Raw genomic sequence first — 20,362 nt, 5'->3', positions numbered from 1 at the left:
GCCATTCTTTCACTGCTCCTAGCTCTGTAAGTAGAACCTCAGAAAGGTTTGGGTTGGAAGAGACCTCTGAGATCAAGTCCAACCCTCAACCCAACACCACCTTGGCCACTAAACCATGGCCCCAAGTGCTGTGGCCCCAAGTTTCTGGAACACCTCCAGGGATGGGGACTCTGCCACCTCCCTGGGCAGCCTGTGCCTGTGCCTGATCACTCCTGCAGCAAAGAAGTTTTTCCTCATCTCCAACCTAAGCCTTTACAGTTTCTGAGCAATTCCCATCAAGCTGTTCCCTAGGTTGTGGCTCTGTTCCAGTCAGTGAAATGCTTTGTTCATGACACAGTTGTATTTAATGCAGCAGTGGGCCAGTTTTTCCCTCCCCCCCCCCCCTTTTTTTTTGTTTCTGAAGCCATATTTAGCATTTTATGAGCAGGCTCTGTGGTGAATTTCCTGTTTCTTCATCACTGGGACCAGAGAAGGGCAAAGAAACTGGGGAAGAGTCTGGAGAACAAGGCTGGTGAGGAGCAGCTGAGGGACCTGGGAGTGTGTAGTTTGGAGAGGAGGAGGCTGAGGGGAGACCTCATTGCTCTCTACAGCTCCCTGAGAGGAGGCTGCAGCCAGGTGGGGGTTGGGCTCTTCTTAGGAACAGAGGAAGGGAAACAGCTGCAACTTGCACCAGGGGAGGTTTAGGTTGGAGATGAGAAGAAACTTCTTGACTGAAAGGGTTCTCACAGCCTGGCACAGGCTGCCCAGGGAGGTGGCTGACTGCCCATCCCTGGAGATGTTCCCCAGAGGCAGAGATGTGGTGCTTAGCCACAGCCTTGGCAGAGTCAGGGAAGGGTTGGGCTGGATGAGCTCAAAAGGCTTTTTCAGCTGAAATGTTTCTTTTTGTTTTCACCCTGTCAGTGGGATGGAAAATGTCCCCATTTCTATATTTTAGTTGCAGGCTTCTCCCCTTCCCTGTCTGCCTTCTCTTTTTACAGCAATGCTGGGGTTGGTTTACCCATAGCAAGGCTGCTGCTTGTGTTTCAGTGTAGACCAGTGTGGACCTGGTGCTCAGGGACGTGGTGTAGTGGTGACCTTGCAGTTGTGGGTTGGACTGGATGATCTTGAAGGTCTCTTCCAAAGAGACTCTGTGGCTTCACAGCCAGAAGGAGCTGCAGGGAGTGAGAGAAGCAGCAGTGAAGGGGTCAGCAAAGGTGGTGTAGTTTGCACATCGTTGAGGTTTGTCACTGAAGAGAAGAGCACAGAAGGTGCAGCTACCTTGCGTGGCCATACCCAGCATTCCCAGGTAGATCCCACGCTGTGGCACTGACCAGGTTCATTGTTTACAGGAGGAGTGTCTGATAATCCTCAACTCTCCTGACCTATCCCACACAGCTTCCAAAGAAACTTGGGAGGTGTCCTAAGGGAGCTTCCCCAGGGCAGGAAGGGAAGCCTAGAGCCAGAGAAAGCTGCCAGTGGGTTTGAACAGCCTGACAGGTGCCTGAGCCCTCATCCTGGAGCATCAGGATGCCTTGGGAATCACATGGAGAGACCCTTGCTGACCCAACAGCTGCTGCCAAAGGAGAACAAGGAACAGAGGGCAGAGCTCTGAGCTGTCACTTCCAGTCAGGTGCTTGTGTGGCAGATGAATGGGTGCTGGAGGGAGCAAAGTCACTTTGAGTCCTGTGGAGGCTGAGTGTTTGTGTATGAAGAGGATGAAGCTAGATGCAGGATGAAGATAAAGTCATTTGCAGCCATTCCAGGCAGGGGTGGCTTTTTCCTCTTCTTTTTGCCCTTTTGTTTTTCACTCTGCCCTTCAGGCTGAGCTGTGGAGCAGCAGCACAGCAAAAGGATTAGGGAAGCTTTAATGACCCCAGGCTGGGGTGGATTTGCACGGTGCTGTTTTTGTCACAGCTCCTGAGCTAACTGCATCTCTGACCTGCAGCTCCAGGGCAACCTTGCTTCTACCCTGCTGTTCACCTGCCTTGTAATAGAATCAGGCTCTTGCTGTTCTTCAACCTGCCCCAGTTGCTTATTGCCCCTGCATCACTTCTGGGGGCAGCTTTGGGGCCCTCACTACAGGGAAGAAATTGAGGAGCTGGAGCAGGTTCAGAAAAGGGCAAGGAAGCTGGGGAAGGGTCTGGAGAACAGAGCAGGTGAGGAGCAGCTGAGGGGCCCGGGGGTGTTTACTCTGTAGAGGAGTAGGCTAAGGGGAGACCTCATTGCTTTCTACAGCTCCCTGGAAGGAGGCTAGAGTCAGGGGGGAGTTAGGCTCTTAGGCTCTTCTCCCTAGGATCAGGTGATAGAAGGAGAGGAAATGGCCTCTGGTTGCACCAGGGGAAGTTTAGGTTGGAGAAGAGGAAAATTTTCTTTGCTGCAAGAGTGGTCAGGGATTGGCACAGGCTGCCCAGGGAGGTGGTGGAGTCCCCATCCCTGCAGGTGTTCCAGAAGCATGTGGCCATGGCACTTGGGGCCATGGTGGTGTTGGGTGGCTGGTTGGACTGGATGATCTGTTTTGTGAAGAGCTCCAGGGATGGTGACTGCAGCATTTTGAAGGAGAGCCAGATGCTGGTTATCCTGAGCTGCCCAAGCTGGTGACAGAACTGGCAGTAAGATGGTTGGATGCCCTAGCACAGGGTGCAAGCAGGAGATGGTACAAAGCCCTCTGGCTACAGACATCTGGAGTCTCCCTTTCTGAGTGGATGGATTTTGACCAGCTGCACCTTGTTGCTGTGGGCTGCAGGACACTGCACCAGCTGTGTCTGATTCTTAGCTCCATTTAAGGCTTGGAGTGACAGGAGGAGGGGTGAGGGCTTCAAACTGGAAGCAGATGGATCGAGATGAGCCATGAGGGAGCAATCCTTGCCCATGAGGGTGGTGAGGCACTGGGACAGGTTGCCCAGAGAAGCTGTGGAGACTCCAAGACAGGAGCTGTTCAAGGCCAGGGTGGCTGGGGCCTTGAGCAAGCTGGGCTGGTAGGAGGGTTTGGAACTGGGTGATCTTGAAGGTCCCTTCCAACCTAACCCATTCCATGGTTCCCGTTGCATACTTGCAGTGGTTGCTGTCTTTCTGTAAGTGTCAGGGAACCCCTGATCACCCAGTTTGGAGGTGCAAGGAGGTTGTAAAAATCCCCACTGCAGCAGCAAAGGAGCTCTGCAAACCAAGCTTTTGGTAGAAGGGAGCAGACCCGACAGCAGCAGAGGGTACTGCTCCGTGAGGCTTATTCCATGCAGATAGTGTGGTGCTTCCCAGATGGAACTTCAAAGGGCTGTGCCCCCTTGATTAATGTAATGACTTGTGTGGAGAAATTATTAGCACATAATGAGTGAATTAAAAATGCTATCTCTAGAGGAGGTAATCAGCCTGCTGCTCGAGGGGGGTGGAAAGGAAGACACAGAACTGCACGAATTTAGGCCATCACTTCTTGTCACGTGCAGATGGCATAAACCAGAGAGGTGCTGTGTTTGGCAAGGCTTTCAAGATCTCCCAGCCTAACCATTCTCTAGCTCTGCCAAGGCTGGGGCTAACCCATGGCCCTCAGCAGCACATCTCTGCCTCTTGGAAACATCTCCAGGGATGGGCATTCAGCCAAGCCCTTGCAGATCCCTTGTTGAAGAGCATTTACAGGCCAAGTGCAGGCAGAGTGAGACTGCAATCTCCTCACTTTTCTTTGGAAGGAAACAGCAACTCATGCACTGCTGGATTTGGCACCCTGAAGGCTGTGTTCCTCCCCTCGGAGAACAGAGCAAGAGTTTAGAAACTGTTGGACTCTGTGATCTAATGGTGCTGAGCTGCTGGCCTGGGTCAGCCCCGTGAAGGCTCCGGGGTGAGGGCAGAGTGGCTGGAAAGTGCCCAGCAGAGAAAGACCTGGGGGTGCTGGGTGACAGCAGCTGAGGATGAGCCAGGGTGTGAACAGGTGGCCAAGAAGGCCACCAGCATCCTGGCCTGGGTCAGCAATGGTGTGGCCAGCAGGAGCAGGGCAGGGATTGTCCTCCTGCACTCAGCACAGGAGGCTGCACCTCATATACTGGGTTACTTGCAGAAGACCACAGAATTCCAGACTGGTTTGGGTTGGAAGGGACCTTCAAGATCATCCAGTTTTGACCCCCTGCTGTGGGCAGGACACCTTGCATTGGAGCAGGTCTATGACACCAGCTGTGGTTGTTTACTTCATCTGAGAACTGCTCAGCTGGACAGAAGACTGGATGCAGCCTGAGCTGTTTGTGGTTACTGGGAGCAATGTTCTTGTTGACATCAACCACAGCCCATGAACCTCAGCAGCTGAATTCTGTCACCTTGGGCTCACACTGCCCCTCAGAAAACCCAGCTAGGACACTGCCTATTGCTTTCCAAGGCCAACTAGTCGCCAGACCTCAAGGTTGAAAAGGTAAATGTGATGCTCTGGAACCATCCTGCTTCTGGTAAACAAAGGGCACATTAGATACCAGCAGCCAGAGGTGAACTTGGTCATCCTGTGCGGTACCTGGAGCTGCAGAAGCTGCATGCAGTAAGTAGGAAGGGGAGAGCCCAGAGGCACAGATCACTACTGAGGAGCAATTCACTGTGATGCAGCTGAGGACATCTTTCTGTTCCCTGAAGAACCAAAGTCCTTCACCTCCTCATCTGTTTTATTCTGAGGGATGTCCAGAATACTCCTCCTCCTCTGCTCCTGATGATCTTTTTCCCTACCACCAAGGAGCTTTTTGTGAGTACAGCATAGAATGGTTTGGGTTGGAAGAGACCTCGAAGACCATCCAGTTCCAAGCCCCTGCCACAGGCAGGGACACCTCCCACTAGCCCAAGTTGCCCAAGGCCCCACCCAAGCTGGCCTTGAAGAGCTCCAGGGAGGGGGCAGCATGGATTACTCTGAGTTCCTGGCTTTCTGGGTTTCCTGCTCTTGTTCTCAGCAGAGATTCAGAACTAGAATGTGACATTTCCCTGCCACATAAGGATCTTCTCCAGCCAAGCAGCTGCCCATGACCCTGAGGAGCTAGGAGAGAAGGTGAGTCTAAAAGCATAGAGCTTCTGCTTCATTTCCTTGGGGTGGAGGAGGGAGGGTTTAGTGTCACCTCCTGAGGGATGCCTGGGAGCACAACATGCCAATATGAGACTCCTGGTTTGTGACCTGATGGAGCTGGAATGAACAGGGCCTGTCCTGAGGGCTGTGGGAGCACAGCCTCCTGGGCTTTTACCTGAAAGAAATTTTCTTTAGTGGGGATGCTGCCAAGTGAAGCTTTTGCCTGGAAATATTATCTTTGAGATAATTTCTCTTGGGAGTCTCTCCTCAGGGGCCTTTTTTCCCTGGATACACCACAGAAATAACTGCATGGAGCACTGGTTGTAAATCCCAGTCCAGGAGGTTGGAACTGGGTGATCTTGAAGGTCCCTTCCAGTGCCAACCAGTCTATGATCCCAAGCCTGTCCTCACCAGCTGTCAGCACAGGGGTTGTGACACTGCACCTAAATCTGCAATATTCACAGCCAGCATCCCCTGGGATCTGCAGGTTTGTCTTTGCAGAATCACAGAGTCACAGAATCAGTTTGGCTGGGAAAAGCCTCTAAGATCACCCAACCCAACCATTCTCTGGGGCTAAACCATGGTCCTCAGCACCACATCTCTGCCTCTGGGAAACACCTCCAGGAATGGGAATTCCTGGGGCACCTGCAGGGAGACCCTTGCTCATGAGAGGTTTCTCCTGGCTGTGCAGGCTCAGTGTTGTTTTCCCAGGCTGAGCTGGGGCTGTGTCTGCAGAGCTGTGAGCTGCAGAAATGGTGTTCCAGTTGTGCTGCTGGCTGAAGGCTGTGCTGCAAGGAGGCATCTGATGTTCCACAGAGCAGCCTTCATTCAATATTGATGACACAGTGACATGATTCACACATGCGTTGGGAGTGCAGCTAAATGGATCAGCCTCAGCCCTCCTGCTATTTCATTTTGCATCATTTTCATCATGAGAGCATTTGTGGAACATTTGAGTGACTTCAGAACACCAGGATCTGGTATCAGAAGCGTTGAGGTCATTGCATTTGAAATCACATTTTCCCTTTTATTAGCTTTTTATCAAGATGGCACAAGAAAATGATCTCCTTAAAAGGTTTTTCCACCTGTTTCCCAGGAACAACATTCAGCAGAAGCTGGACTGAGATGAGCCATAAGGAAGCAATTCTTTCCCAGGAGAGCGGGGTAGCACTGGGACAGGTTGCCCAGAGGAGCTGTGGAGGCTCCAAGGCTGGAAGTGTTCCAGGTTGGCTGAGGCCTGGAGCAAGCTGGGCTAGTGGGAGGTGTCCCTGCCCTTGACAGGGGGGTGAAACTGGATGGTTTTTAAGGTCCCTTCCAACCCAAACCATTCTAGGATTCTATGATCATAAAAGTCTCTTCCAACAAAACCAAATCTGGTCTCTTATTCTTACAGGGCTCTGAAGACTGTGAAGGCAAAATGCTGTGGTCCAGCTGCAGCCATTTCAGCCCTGACATGATGGTGAGAACCAAACAGAAAGGAAGCAGCCCCACATGTTGCTACAGGAGGTGATCACTGGAGGTGGTCACTTGTGCTGGAGATGTTGAACCATGGATGGTGGTTCAGGAGGTCACCTCTAGACAGCAAGTGGCCATAAGGAGCCAGGAAAACCAAGGTCTTCCCGTCACACCTTTGGAGCCATGTGTGTGAGCCCAAACTCATCCTTCCCTACCCCATAGAGCAGGGCAACAGCAGCCAGGCTGGAGAGGCAACACCTGAGCCTATTTGCCCCCTGCTTCTTCACAGGGAATGGCAACAGGGAGGATGTCCACAGGTTCAGAAAGGCTGAGATTGAATAAAACCCAGCAATGGGGCCAGAGAGAAGGCCCCAGCTCAGAGCCTGGGGGCCCAGCTCACGATGTCCGTTGCCACTCCTGCTGCAGTTTCCTGTGTCACTCCTGCCTTCTGCTAGCACAGCTTGAAGGTCACGTCCCCAGGGGCCTGGCACCATTTGTGTCAGCACAGCCTGGTTTGCTCGTGGGTAAGTCACCTCAGGCTGAGTGTTGCTGGAGGAGCAGTGAGGCTGTGGGGGAAGGGGAGGGGGGGACTGTTAGGTGGCTCCCGATCCATCTCCATCAGCGTCAGGGCAGCACAGCCTGCTGCGCTAGCAAGCAGCACAGCTCCCACGGGCTGCTCAGGGACAGCTTCTCAAGGTGAGCAGCCTGGCCTGCAGCCAGGGAGGGTGATGAAGATCTGTTTCATCCCAGCACCAGAAGGCCTAGCAAGGCTGTGTTCTCTCCAGAGAACTCAGGCTGGTTTGTTCCCCCAGGAGAAGCTTGCTGTTCTCCTTGGGCAAGCCGTTTGAAGTGGGGCTTACTCTGTCCCCCAGCACTGCAAACTAACAGCACTGTCTGCCTCATGCTCAGGCGATGGGGAGGGAAGGGGAGAGTCCAGTCCCTGAAGGGGCTGCAGGAGAGCTGGGGAGGGACTTTTCACAAGGGCTGGAAGTGACAGGCAAGGAGCAATGGCTTTGAACTGGAAGAGAGGTGATTGAGATTGGAGATGAGGAAGAAATTCTTTGCAGTGAGGGTGGGGAGACACTGGAACAGGTTGCCCAGGGAGGTTGTGGATGCCCCCTCCCTGGAGGTGTTCAAGGCCAGCTTGGATGAAGCCTTGAGCAAGCTGGGCTGGTGGGAGGTGTCCCTGTCTATGGCAAGGGGTTAGAACTGGTCCCTTCCAACCCAACCCATTCTGTAGTTCTAGGGATCTTCCAGGTCCTTTCCAACCACAGTGATTCTGTAACACTCACTGCTGCTTTTTGTGCCACTAAAGTTGCTGAAACCTCAACACTTGACCCAGGAATGCAACACCAGTATCCTGCCTTCCAAGAGCTCACCTGGATGTCTTCCTGTGTGACCTGCTCTAGGTGACCCTGCCTTGGCAAGGGGGTTGGACTCAATGATCTCCAGAGGTCTCTTCCAACCCCACCATTCTGCGTGATTGACCCAGCTCTGCCAAGTCCATCAAAGGCTGAACATGCTCTAACTTTGCAGAGGCTTGTGGAAGAAGGCAGCAAGCAGCAAACATGATTTAGCTTTTTTATTATTGTTTATGTTAATTGTCTGCTGCCACAAATGACAGAGCTGAGCACACAGCCTGAGCTGAAGGCTTGCCCTGACGAGGGAGCAAAATCCCCTCATTAGAGTGGCTGCTCTCTCTGTGGTTTGCTAATTGCACCTCCCTGCTTTCCTGAGGTGGGTGATGGAAGTGCAGAAAAGAAAAATAACAACCACTAGCCTGTGAGCTCCATCAAAGCTCCAGAAGGGATTTCAAGTCCTTCATTCGGTGCATTGGCAACACCAGTGTCCTTGGAAACAGGAGATGCTTGGGTAGGAGAAAGAAAAAAGGACCTGATCAGAAAGATGTCTGTCTGGGCTGGGTGTGAAGGGACACTTAGAGCTCATCCCCTCCAACTGCCCTGCAGTCAGCAGGGACATCTGCAGCTAGGGCAGGTTGCTCAGAGCCCCAAACAGCCTGACCTGCAGTGGTTTCAGGGACAGGGTAGCTACCATACCTCTGGGCAACCTGTGCCAGGCTCTCCCCACCCTCAGTGCAAAACAAACTCTTCCTTGTATCTAGTCTAAGCAAAGGTTCCCAGTCCTCAACTCCAGTTCAGCTCCTGGACAGGAATATTTGATTGATGGTCATGGCATCTTCCTCTCCATGCAGAGCAGGATGGGTCACCAATGCCAGATTCAAACAAGGATGAAACCATCACCTGCTGTTACAGACTCAGTTCTGTTTCTTGCATGGACTGAATCCAACATCCTCAAGTGCTTGTGTCCTCACGCCTCTGCTCCCTTCTCTGCTTCTTCTAAACTTGATTTCTCCTGCATTGCTATCTACAACCTTTCCATTTCCACCCTCTCTCAATTTCATTCCATAACAGAGAATCAGAATCATTCAGGCTGGAGATTAGGAGGAAATTCTTTGCAGTGAGGGTGGAGAGACACTGGAACAGGTTGCCCAGGGAGGTTGTGAATGGCCCCTCCCTGGAGGTGTTGAAGGCCAGGTTGGATGAGGCCTTGAGCAAGCTGGGCTGGTGGGAGGTGTCCCTGCCCATGGCAGGGGGTTGGAGTTGGATGATCATGAAGGTTCCTTCCAACCCAACCCATTCTATGAATCTATGATTTTGGGTGGAAAAGACCTTTAAGATCACTGAGTCAAACCACTATGACACAGCCAGCATGGGAAGTGCCACTTTAGCCCCTGTTTCAAAGATGCTGCCAGGGTCAGCAGGACTCACACTTCTGGAAGCCTTTTTATTGAGCTGTAGATTCAGGGGCTGTTTCACCAGGGGCATCATAGCACGAAGGTCCCATCTCAGAGCTGCAGGACCCACCTCACCTCAACACTTACCCAGACAAATGTGCTTCTACAGTGGATTTAACAGCTCTAGTTTGGACGCTGTCTGATCCCAGCAGATTGTGTTAGGCAGCCTCATGAAAGCCCAAGTTCCTCTCAACTGGAGAAGATTCATTAAAGGATGATTTGAGACATGCAGAGCAGGGGCTGACAGGGTTGTTCCCCACAAGGACCTCCTTTATGGCTCAGACCAGACACGGCCATCTGTCCTGATGGGGTGAACTGATTCTCAGTCAGGCTGGTTCAGTGGAGCTAACAAGATCAACAGCTCCCAGCACTCGGGAAGGAGCAGGCTGAGGCATTGCATTGTCTGCCTGTGCCTTGGGAGCTGAGTAGAGAGGAGCCCAGGTTTCCATGTGAAGAGCAGGGGTAGACTTGGGGCAAGGTGCCTTTCTCTTATTGGGATAGCGTTCCACCCAAAAGTTAGGCCAGGACGTTGTCTTCTGCCAGCACCAGCCCTATATCACCTGCACTGGCCTTTGGAAGCCATCACCCAAGGGAGAGCTGAGGGCTCCCTTGGACAGGAGCAGACCTCCTCCAGCCCTCAGTGAGCCCCCTGCCACCAGACATGGTGACACCTGCCAGCTTGGCGACAATGAAATGCACCCCTAGGAGACTGCTGCACAAGCTTGGGGTGGACATGGTTCCCATGCCAAACATTTTCTGTGCTGCCTTCTTTCTCCTTCTGATGGCTTCTGGTGGGGGCCTTGAGTGCTGGGTTCAGTTTTGGGGCCCTCACTCCAAGAAGGACATTGAGGGGCTGGAACAGGTCCAAAGAGGGGCAACAGAGCTGGGGAAGGGTCTGGAGAACAGGGCTGGGGTGGAGTAGCTGAGGGAGCTGGGGGTGTTTAGTGTGGAGAAGAGAAGGCTGAGGGGAGACCTCATTGCTCTCTACAGCTCCCTGAGAGGAGGCTGGAGCCAGGTAGGAATTGGACTCTTCTCCCTGGGAACAAGTTATAGGTGGAGAGGAAATGGCCTGAAATTGTACCAGGGGAGGTTTAGGCTGGAGATGAGAAGAAACTTCTTGACTGAAAGGGTTCTCAAAGGAAAGGGTTCTGAGAGCCTGGCACAGGCTGCCCAGGGAGGTGGCTGAGTGCCCATCCGTGGCGGTGTTTCCCAGAGGCAGAGATGCGGTGCTGAGGGCCATGGCTTAGCCCCAGCCTTGGCAGAGTTAGAGAAGGGTCTGGCTGGGTGATCCGAAAGGGCTCTTCCACCCCAACCGCTCCAATGATTCGGTGATTCTCCGCCTGCCACATCGCCCCGCTCGGCAGACAACGGAACACAGCGGCGGCCGCTGCCCTCCGCCCGCCGCCGCTCCCCGCCGCCGCCGCTGCCTCTCCCTGCCGCCCCAGCCCGGCACCCGCCGGTGCCACCGCCCGGGGGAGGGCTGAGGAAGGGCCGAGGGAGGCCGGGGGCGGCGGGGGCTCGGCTGCGGCCCGCTCAGGCTCCTCCTCCGCCTTTCTCTCCTCGGTCCCTCCCCTCGCCGGCGCCCGCAGCCCCTCGCCGGACTTTTCCCTTCCCCGCTCCGTGTCCCCTCGGCGCCGCGCTTCCCCCTTTCCCTCCCCGCCGCGTCTGGCCCTGCCGGGGCTGCTCGGGGAAGGGGAAGGGGGGGGTAGGCGGGACGGGGCCATGAGGCGGGCGGTGGCCACCGGCCCAGCGGCAGCCGCCGCCGCGCCGTAGGGCTCCTTCCCCGGGCAGGAGCCGGGCTGCGCCCCGGGGCGAGCCCCGGAGCCGGGGTCAGGGTGGGCGTGGGGGCATCTCCCGCCCCACGGAGCCGAGGGAGCGCGGGTGGCCGTTTGCCCCCCGCACCCCTATGTGTGCCATGATCGACTCGCAGTCCGCCGAGAAGATCAGCAGGATGAAAAAGTTAAGGAGAACTTTATCGGAGAGCTTCGGCCGGATCGGTGAGTGCCGCTGCCCCGCTCCCCGGGGACGGGTCCCGGCCGCCGCGGGTGGGGGGTGGCCGGGCTGCCAGGCTGGGGACACCCTCACCGAGCCCAGCCCTGAGAAAAGCTGCTTGGAGAAGAAAGCTCGGGAACGAGCTTTTTTAGGGGGGAAGAAAGATGATTCCCAGCAGTGCTGTGTGATGGAGGCAGCCCAAAATAGGCTAGAAAAACCCAAACTGCATCCCGGAGTTGGCCAGCCTGCCCCCATCGCCACGGAGAAAGCCTGGCAAGAAGTCAAAGCTTATTTTCTTTTTGTGCTGCTGCTCTGCTAACGAATTTGTTTTGTTGGGGCTGCCGTTGTGTTAAGTTGAGATGCTGGAGCGGGCGGCCCGGCGGTTTGGGAGGGCAGACAAAAGGAGTCTGTCTGTCATTGCTGCGAGCTCTCTTCCTTCTTTCACTGCCAGAAAGCAGCCTGGGCTGGCGTGACCTGGAGGCTGCTGCTGAGCTCGTTATCTCCTGGCATCGCTGCATCGCCTGCCTTTGGCACTCCTTTATTTTGCGGCGGAATTTGTCACCGAGAACAATGCCTGAGAGTTCTCTGCTCAGCCCTCTGCTCTCGTCCGCTCAGCCCTCCATGCTCCTTGCCCTTTGCTTGCGGTAAATTCTCACTTTAGAGCCTTCATGCCCACTGACAGCATCCACACGCAGGGACAGAAGGTACCGTGGAGGAAGTGTGAGGTCCCCAGGCTGGACAAGCAGCTGGAGGTAGAGCCACAAAGCTGGGATGGATATCCCCAGAGGTGTTCCAGGAATGCGTGGCCATGGCACTTGGGGACATGGTTTAGTTGCCATGGTGGTGTTGGGTTGCTGGATGGACTGGGTGATCTTAGAGGGCTTTTCCAACCCAAACAATTCTGTGATTCTATGACATTGTGACTCTGTGATGCTATGAATCCATGACCAGCCTTGCAGACCCTCTGCGATGGCCCTTCCGTAGCCCTCACCCATCAGTTGTCCCACTGGGATGTTTTTCCTTCTAGGCAGTCTGACTGGCAGATGTGGGTCAACTGGAGGAGCTGCTTTGTCCCGGTGAGGGCCTGAGGTGACTGTGCTGCAGTTGTGAGCTGTGGTGTTACATCCCCCCTCCATAGCCCTGCCAAAGAGATGTGCAGAGTGCTTGGGCTGGGTGGTTGGTTCCATGCTGGGTATGCACTCAGTGACTGCTTTTAGCTCTGAAAGATTGCAAACATCATGTGCTGGATGGCATCTTGAGACTGGGCATCTTTTTATTGTCCTACTGCAAGATGAAAAAGACTCAGAAAAACCTCCTTCCTACTTAAAAGGCCCAATATATTGGGCAACCTCTTTGTAAACCATGGGGAGATGCCAGATTTCATCTGTGAAGGGGCTGTCAAGCCATGGTTATAAATCTCTCTGCCTCCATAAATAGGTGAAAGCTGTCAGCAGTCTGAAAGCTGTAAAATGCATTGAAAATTCTTCATGAAGCTTAAACTTGTAAAATGCATTGAAATGTCTTTGATTAGAAGTGAAAAAAGGAGGCTGGAGTCAGGTGGGGGTTGGCCTTCCTAGTCTCAGGTGATAGAAGGAGAGGTAATGGCCTGACATTGTGCCAGGGGAGGGTTAGGTTGGAGATGAGGAAAACATTTCTTTGCTGCAAGAGTGGTCAGGGATTGGAACAGGCTGCCCAGGGAAGTGATGGAATCACCATCCCTGGAGGTGTTCCAGAACCTTGGGGCCATGGTGGTGTTGGGCTGATGGCTGGCCTGGATCTTAAAGGTCTTTTCTAAGCAAACCAATTCCTCATCACTCTTAAACTTATGAAGTGCATTGAAATGTGTTTGATTAAGAGGAAAGAGAAGCAGTCAGGTGGATCAGGTGTCTGGTGTCTGCATGGACACAGGGGAGCTTGTCAACCAGGAAAACATCTGGAGTGAGGATGCTGCTTTGTTGTGCCAGGAACAGTCCCCTTGCTTCATCTCTGGGAGCAGGTCCACTCTGGCTGGTAATTTCTGCATTAGCTCAGGTTGCTCAAGGCCTCATTCAACCTGGCCTTGAAAACCTCCAAGGAGAGGAGGTTCAGAATCTGAGAGCTGTACAGAACTGTTTTCACTGATGGCTTTCTGGCAGCCTGCCCATTTTTATAGAGACCTCAGATCAGTGGAAAAGTTGTGATGTCCTTGCTTCCAAGGTGTTGTCCATGTGAGCATACTGCATGGCAACCACCTTGTAGAGCCTGAGCTGCCTCACTGTTTATTTGAGCATTTAAACCTTTGCTAGGCTTGGTTCTTAGTTTTAGGCTAGGATAATTCTGTGATTAAAATGAATAATGAGTCATTTTATAAGTGATCCTCAGTTCCTCAGTTTGCAGTTAGGTAGAGTTCTTGGCCTTGCATTTGTTAACGTTCCTACAGCACCAGAATCATCACAGACTGGCCTGGGTTGGAAGGCACCTGCAAGACCACCCAGGTCCAACCCCCTGCCATGGGCAGGGACACCTCCCACTAGCCCAGCATGCTCAAGGCCTCATCCAGCCTGGCCTTGAACACTTCCAGCCTTGGAGGCTCTGTAGTTTCTTTGGGCAACCTGTCCCAGTGCCTCACTACCCTCCTGGGCAAGAATTGCTTCCTCATGCCTCATCTTAGTCATATTTGAGATCTCTTCAACTCCCACCATGGATCCTCTGTCATGCAAACTCTTTAACCAGAAACTGACACCAGGGTAGCAGAAAGGAAGGAGACATGGAAAGAAGGAAGGAAGACACAAAGCTGGGATGCAAGCAGTCTGCAGCCCTTCTGAGCATGGCTGGGTTTTGCTTGCAGCTCCTCACTAACACAGAGGTTATCTGCAGGGATCTCTGGTGCACACTCACATAGCTCACATACCTGAGCTAATGAGAAGCTCCTTTGTAAACAGTTAATTTTCTTTAACCTCAGCAAAGCTTTTCTTTTAGTCAGTTAAAAAGAAAAGGGAGGGGGAAAAAACCCAAGTTTCTACTCTAATTTCATGTCTAAAATGTGCCTTGATTTCATCTCTTCTGTGTAGTGAATTGGTTGGGTAGAGTTGTTATGGAGCAGAATCTGATTAGGTGAGTGGCCACAACTTTCCTATTCTTAGTTTCTGGAGAATTTAAACCTCTCCTTTGACTAATAAACATAGAGGTTAAAGCAACAACAAGATCAAATCCCATCCTGTGTTTGCAGATTCTCTTACCTTGTGGATTTGGTTTGGTTCTCTGTTGGTTGACTGTTGCCAGCATATTTTAGTTACCTGGAATGCTTGTGTTTTGAGAAGGGAGAAAAGGTGGCCAGCATGACCTGGGTGTGTCAGAGGTTAATTTGTGGCTTGTCTGTTCTGAAGGGGAAACAAAAAGGTTAGAAACGTGTTCTTCACTGTTCTACAAGCTGGGTCCTTTCCCCTTTTCCTTTTCCCCCTTTTCCTTTTCCCCCTTTTCCTTTTCCCCCCTTTTCCTTTTCCCCCTTTTCCTTTTCCCCCTTTTCCTTTTCCCCCTTTTCCTTTTCCCCCTTTTCCTTTTCCCCCCTTTTCCTTTTCCCCCTTTTCCTTTTCCCCCTTTTCCTTTTCCCCCTTTTCCTTTTCCCCCTTTTCCCCCTTTTCCTTTTCCCCCTTTTCCTTTTCCCCCCTTTTCCTTTTCCCCCTTTTCCTTTTCCCCCTTTTCCTTTTCCCCCTTTTCCTTTTCCCCCTTTTCCTTTTCCCCCTTTTCCTTTTCCCCCTTTTCCTTTTCCCCCTTTTCCTTTTCCCCCTTTTCCTTTTCCCCCTTTTCCTTTTCCCCCTTTTCCTTTTCCCCCTTTTCCTTTTCCCCCTTTTCCTTTTCCCCCTTTTCCTTTTCCCCCTTTTCCTTTTCCCCCTTTTCCTTTTCCCCCTTTTCCTTTTCCCCCTTTTCCTTTTCCCCCTTTTCCTTTTCCCCCTTTTCCTTTTCCCCCTTTTCCTTTTCCCCCTTTTCCTTTTCCCCCTTTTCCTTTTCCCCCCTTTTCCTTTTCCCCCTTTTCCTTTTCCCCCTTTTCCTTTTCCCCCTTTTCCTTTTCCCCCTTTTCCTTTTCCCCCTTTTCCTTTTCCCCCTTTTCCTTTTCCCCCCTTTTCCTTTTCCCCCTTTTCCTTTTCCCCCTTTTCCTTTTCCCCCTTTTCCTTTTCCCCCTTTTCCTTTTCCCCCTTTTCCTTTTCCCCCTTTTCCTTTTCCCCCTTTTCCTTTTCCCCCCTTCTCATGGGTCTTCTGGTTGCTTGGGGTTGACAGCTTGCAAATGTCTTGTCCAGCCTTCAAGAACATACAAAAGCACTTCATGATGAGGATGGACAATGTGTGCCTCAGAGCTCCTCAGCAAAAGCCCAGGCGTGGGTTTTTCTCTCTTCTGTTACTGAGCATGAAGTCAGATGAGTAATTATAGAGAAGAGATTTTCAGAGATCTGAGGGCAGATGTGGTTCATGTCACAAAAAAATGGGAGTTTGAGAGCCAAAGGGGGCTGGGCCATCCCTGCTTTCCTGTACAAGGAGAACTTTGCCTGGAAAGGAAAAAATTTCAAGTCAGTCTTTGCTGCAACTTCAGCACTATTCCTGTCTTTATTTTCTTTCTTTCCTGGTTCCTGATTTCTGCACTGTGCTCCTCTGCCTTGCTTGTTGATGAGTTTCTGTTTTGTGGTGTGGGAGAAATCTGCTTGAAAACAGGGGGAGAAGGAGGGGGGACAAAACCAGCATCGAATCGCAGAACCATTTCAGCGAGCTGTAGAGAGCAATGAGGTCTCCCCTCAGCCTCCTCTTCTGCAGTCCAACCCTGCCACGTCCCTCAGCTGCTCCTCACCAGCCCTGTTCTCCAGACCCTTCCCCAGCTTCCTTGCCCTTCTCTAGACCTGCTCCAGCCCCTCAATGTCCTTCTTGGAGTGAGGGACCCAAAACTTAACCAAGGACTCCAGCTGTGGCCTCCCCAGTGCTGAGTGCAGAAGGACAATCCCTGCCCTGCTCCTGCTGGCCACACCATTGCTGATGCAGGCCAGGGTGCTGGTGGCCTTCTTGGCCACCTGGGCACACCCTGGCTCATCTCCAGCTGCTGTCACCCAGCACCCCCAGGTCTTTCTGTGCTGGGCACTTTCCAGCCACTCTGCCCCCAGTCTGGAGGATTTTACAACCCCTACTATTGCATAAGGGTTTTGTACTTCACAAAGTGGACAGGTGCTTTGTTGGTTGTACCTTTCCCTGCTGAAATTCACTCAGCTTCTCCATGAGCTACTTTCTTCACACTCCCTAGGACTGAGACCAAAGCCCCTAACCTCCCCAACTCTTATTGTCTCTAACCTGGGAGAAGGATATTTTCACATGATGTCAGTTGGCTTTCTGAGCACCTCTGCAGTCCTCCACTCTGCTACAGACTCACATTTTGGGTGTCCAGTTGTCATTCCTGCCAGCCTGCTCTTTGCTGTGATAGCAGGATGCTGCTGCTCTCCTGTGCTGCTCTCTGGTGGTTCTTACCTTGTGCTCCTTGAAATGCAGCTGGATAACCATTTCTTTTCTTCTTTTCTTTTAAAGCCTTGAAGAAAGAAGAGAGCAGCTTTGATGAGGTAGGTTCCATATCTTTATACCTTACTTAGTCCAGGAGAAACCCCTAGACAGCTGTGTTCCAGCATCCCCTGCTTGAACATCTCCTCATGTCCCAGGTCACTATCAGGTGGATTTGGTGGCTGAAGAGTCTGAGTGGAATGCTTTGGGGTTTGGGTGTAATGCAGGAAAACTGAAATGGTGTTTGTGAATGGGTCATTCAGAAGTGTTCTATCAGACAGATGCTGCATGCAGAGAAAATGCTTTCTAGGACTTGATCCACAGTAACTGTACACCTGTGCTGGAAGAGTGAAAGGACATCAGCCTGGAGACACCACCTCATGGAAAGTGCTGCTGCCTTGTCTTCTTCCTGGCTATGTCAACAGAGAGAGATCACAGGGGTGGGATGGGGCCTCCAGAGATCATGGAGTCCAATCCCCTGCCAAGGCAGGGTCACCTAGAGCAGGCCACGCAGGAACACATCCAGGTGGGTTTGGAAACTCTCCAGAGATGGAGACTCCACCACCTCTCTGGGCAGCCTGCTCCAGGGCTCCAGCACCCTTAAATCACAGAAATTCCTCCTCCTGTTCAGATGAACTTCTGATGTTCCAGTCTGTGCCCATTGCCCCTTGTCCTGTCCCTGGGCACCACTGAACAGAGCCTGGCCCCATCCTCCTGCCAACCACCCTTGAAGTATTGATCAGCACTGATGAGATCCCCCCTCAGGCTGCTCTTCACCAGACTAAACTTCTCCAGGGCTCTCAGCCATTCACCCTCACAGAGATGCTCCAGGCCCCTCAGTAGCTTTGTAGTCCTTGCTGCTTATGATAGAAACCCCCAAACCCCAGCCCCACAGCAGTAGCAGCTGTTCTGGTGAAGCTGCTGCTGAATTGTTCAGTACAGCAGTTTGGGGTTCATTTGTCACGGATGCTGCTCATGAGCTCTGCTTGCTTTCACCCATGATAGACTTTGAGAGGCCCAGGTCGGGGCAAGGTGTCCTGCAGAGCAAGTTTATGCAGGAAGAGCTCTTGAAGTGATGAGTTGTCATGTTGTAGTCAATGCTGGCCTTGTTCTTCCCTCTGCCACCATGGATGGAAGCAGGTGGTAGCATTTCCCTCACTGCGAGACAGACATTGAGTGGCTGGAGCAGGTCCAGAGAAGGGCAATGAAGCTGGGGAAGGGTCTGGAGAACAGGGCTGGTGAGGAGCAGCTGAGGGAACTGGGGGTGTTTAGTGTGGAGGAGGCTGAGGGGAGACCTCATTGCTCTCTACAGCTCCCTGAGAGGAGGCTGGAGCCAGGTGAGGGTTCCTTCTCCTTAGGAACAAGTGTCAGCAGGAGAGCAGATGGCCCCAGGTTGCCCCAGGGGAGGTTTAGGTTAGAAATGAGAAGAAACTTCTTGACTGAAAGTGTTCTTGAAGCCTGGCACAGTCTTCTCCAGACTAAACACCCCCAGGTCCCTCAGATGGTCCTCCCCAGTCCTGATCTGCAGACCCTTCCCCAGCTTCCTTGCCCTTCTCTGGATCTGCTTTAGCCCCTTGTCCTCCTTGGAGTGAGGGCCCCAAAGCTGACCCCAGAAGTGAGGCACAGGCCATGAGTTTCTCTGCAGCCTGCAGATCCTGCCTTTACACGTGGATTTGTGTTTGAGCAGGAGACAGCTTAAGCAGAATTTTGTTTCAATTCATGAGGTTTTGTGGCAAACCCTTTGTTCAGAGATGGCTTTAATGGGACCTGACAGCTTGTTGATGGGAGCTGCAGTACAGGCAGCGTGAGATGGCTTTGTGGGAAGGGTGCACAGACGACTTCTCTTTCCTCTGCTGTGAGGAGGGAAGAGCTGGTTGTGACATTGGCATCAAGTGGTTCTGCAGTTTCAGGTGACACTTGTGAGAAGAAAGAGAAGAGTGGTGAGATTTCACCTTGTCTCACCACCCTCATGGTGCAGAACCTCCTCCTGATGTCCAATCTAAACCTGCCCTGCTCCAGTTTCAAACCACTGCCCCTCGTCCTATCCCCACAGGCTCCTCTGGACAGTCCCTCCCCAGCTCTCCTGTAGGTCTCCTTCAGGTATTGCAATGCAGCTCTAAGGTCCCCTGCAGCCTTTTTCCTTCTCCCCAGCCACACAACTACCAAACAGGTGACTATTTAGTTCTCCGTCTGAAAGACTCTGATAGAAAATGAGTTCTCTCTGCTCTTCAGCTTTCCTGAGCAGTTCTGCACGTGTCCTGCCTCCTCTGCTGTGTCACAACATCTCTGACAACCCTGTATTTACAGCTCCCATCCCATAATCAAGGTTCTGAGCCAATTCACATCTCTTGCTGTTTCTTCAGAGGGGATAAGAGAAAGTGCTTGCAGGCTGTGCCTGGTTTGTCTCAGCAGGATGGGTTTGATGTGCAGAGAGTGTCAGTGTGAGCAGCTCAGCACATGAGGAAATTGCCACTGTCTTGCACCTCCTCCTGCAATTTGTTGGTTTTCCCTCTCAGCAAAGCTTTCTGCTTAGGTGCTGCCTGAGTCACAGCACTGCCAGGCCTCCTTTTGTTCTTTCAGCTACTGAGATCCTCCTCACTCCAGATTCTTTAAATATTGTGGGTTATTTAACTGTGAAATGTTGACAGCAACTGGAGAAGAGAACAAATGCTGCTGAAAACTGGAGGATGAATCATGGAATGATAGAATTGTTTGGGTTGGATAAGCCCTCTAAGATCATCCAGCCCAACAATGCTGGAGGCAAGGCCACCAAGAGAGCAGGCAGTGCATTGTCACCAGTTCAGGTAGCAGCTGGAATTATTTGTGTGTGCGCTTTCCTGGGACAGCTGCTTAGCCTGAAGTGAGTTTCTTGGTAGGGCCATACCATTGTAGAATCATTTGGGTTGGAAAAGGCCTCTAAGATTGTGCCAAACCATCAGCCTAAGACTACCATGGCCATTAAACCATAGAATCACAGAATTGTTTGTGTTGGAAAAGTCCTCTAAGAGCATCCAGCCCAACCATCAACCCAACACCACCATGGCCACTATGCTGTGGCCCCAAGTGCCATGGATCCAGGTGTTTTTCAGTGTTGAGAAATCCAAGTAATGTTCCTAGTTCAGGAAGCTGTCCCTGCTGCCCAGGACAAGCAGTGGCTTACAGTAGTTCTGCTGCTGCCATGTGCTCAGCAGGGCTTTGCTCTGTCTGTGAGCTTCTTAGTCTGATGGTTCACAGATACAAAAAGTTGTTCTCCATACATACACAGAGCTCTTGGAGTGATTCCAAAGGCCACAAAGATGATCCAAGGGCTGGAGCACCTCTGCTGTGAGGACAGGCTGAGGGAGCTGGGGTTGTTCAGCCTGGAGAAGAGAAGGCTCCAGGGAACCTTAGAGCTGCCTGCCAGGACCTGAAGGGATCCTACCGGAAGGCTACAGAGGGACTTTTCCTGAGGGTGTTAAGGGGGAATGGTTTGAAGCTGAGGCAGACCAGACTTAGACTGGATCTGAGGAAGAAGCTCTTCAGTATGAGGGTGGTGAGACCCTGGCACAGGCTGCCCAGGAAGGCACTCTTTCAGTGACAGTAAAACAAATTTGTTG

General features: G+C 52.3%; 1 protein-coding gene across 4 annotated transcripts in view; it reads left to right on the top strand.

The window, feature by feature from the left end:
* The first annotated feature begins 10,872 nt into the window (after positions 1-10,872).
* CDK14 (cyclin dependent kinase 14) overlaps positions 10,873-20,362 on the top strand; it is a 116,371-nt gene continuing 106,881 nt past the window's right edge. The window contains exons 1-2 of one of the 4 annotated variants that reach the window (XM_068156908.1): positions 10,873-11,263; positions 16,797-16,828. In XM_068156908.1, the coding sequence (XP_068013009.1) occupies positions 11,173-11,263; positions 16,797-16,828 (123 nt within the window). In that variant the 5' untranslated portion in view covers positions 10,873-11,172. The remainder of the gene's footprint in view (positions 11,264-16,796; positions 16,829-20,362) is intronic. The other 3 variants (XM_068156907.1, XM_068156906.1, XM_068156909.1) reach the window with 3 other exon arrangements.

The sequence above is a fragment of the Melanerpes formicivorus genome, unplaced genomic scaffold (genome assembly GCF_026170545.1).
Source record: "Melanerpes formicivorus ecotype bairdi unplaced genomic scaffold, bMelFor1.0.p_v2 SCAF_35, whole genome shotgun sequence".
In the NCBI taxonomy this organism is placed as follows: Eukaryota; Metazoa; Chordata; class Aves; order Piciformes; family Picidae; genus Melanerpes; species Melanerpes formicivorus.
The sequence above is the reverse complement of the archived record's forward strand: the minus strand, read 5'-3'. Positions and strand labels throughout refer to the sequence as shown.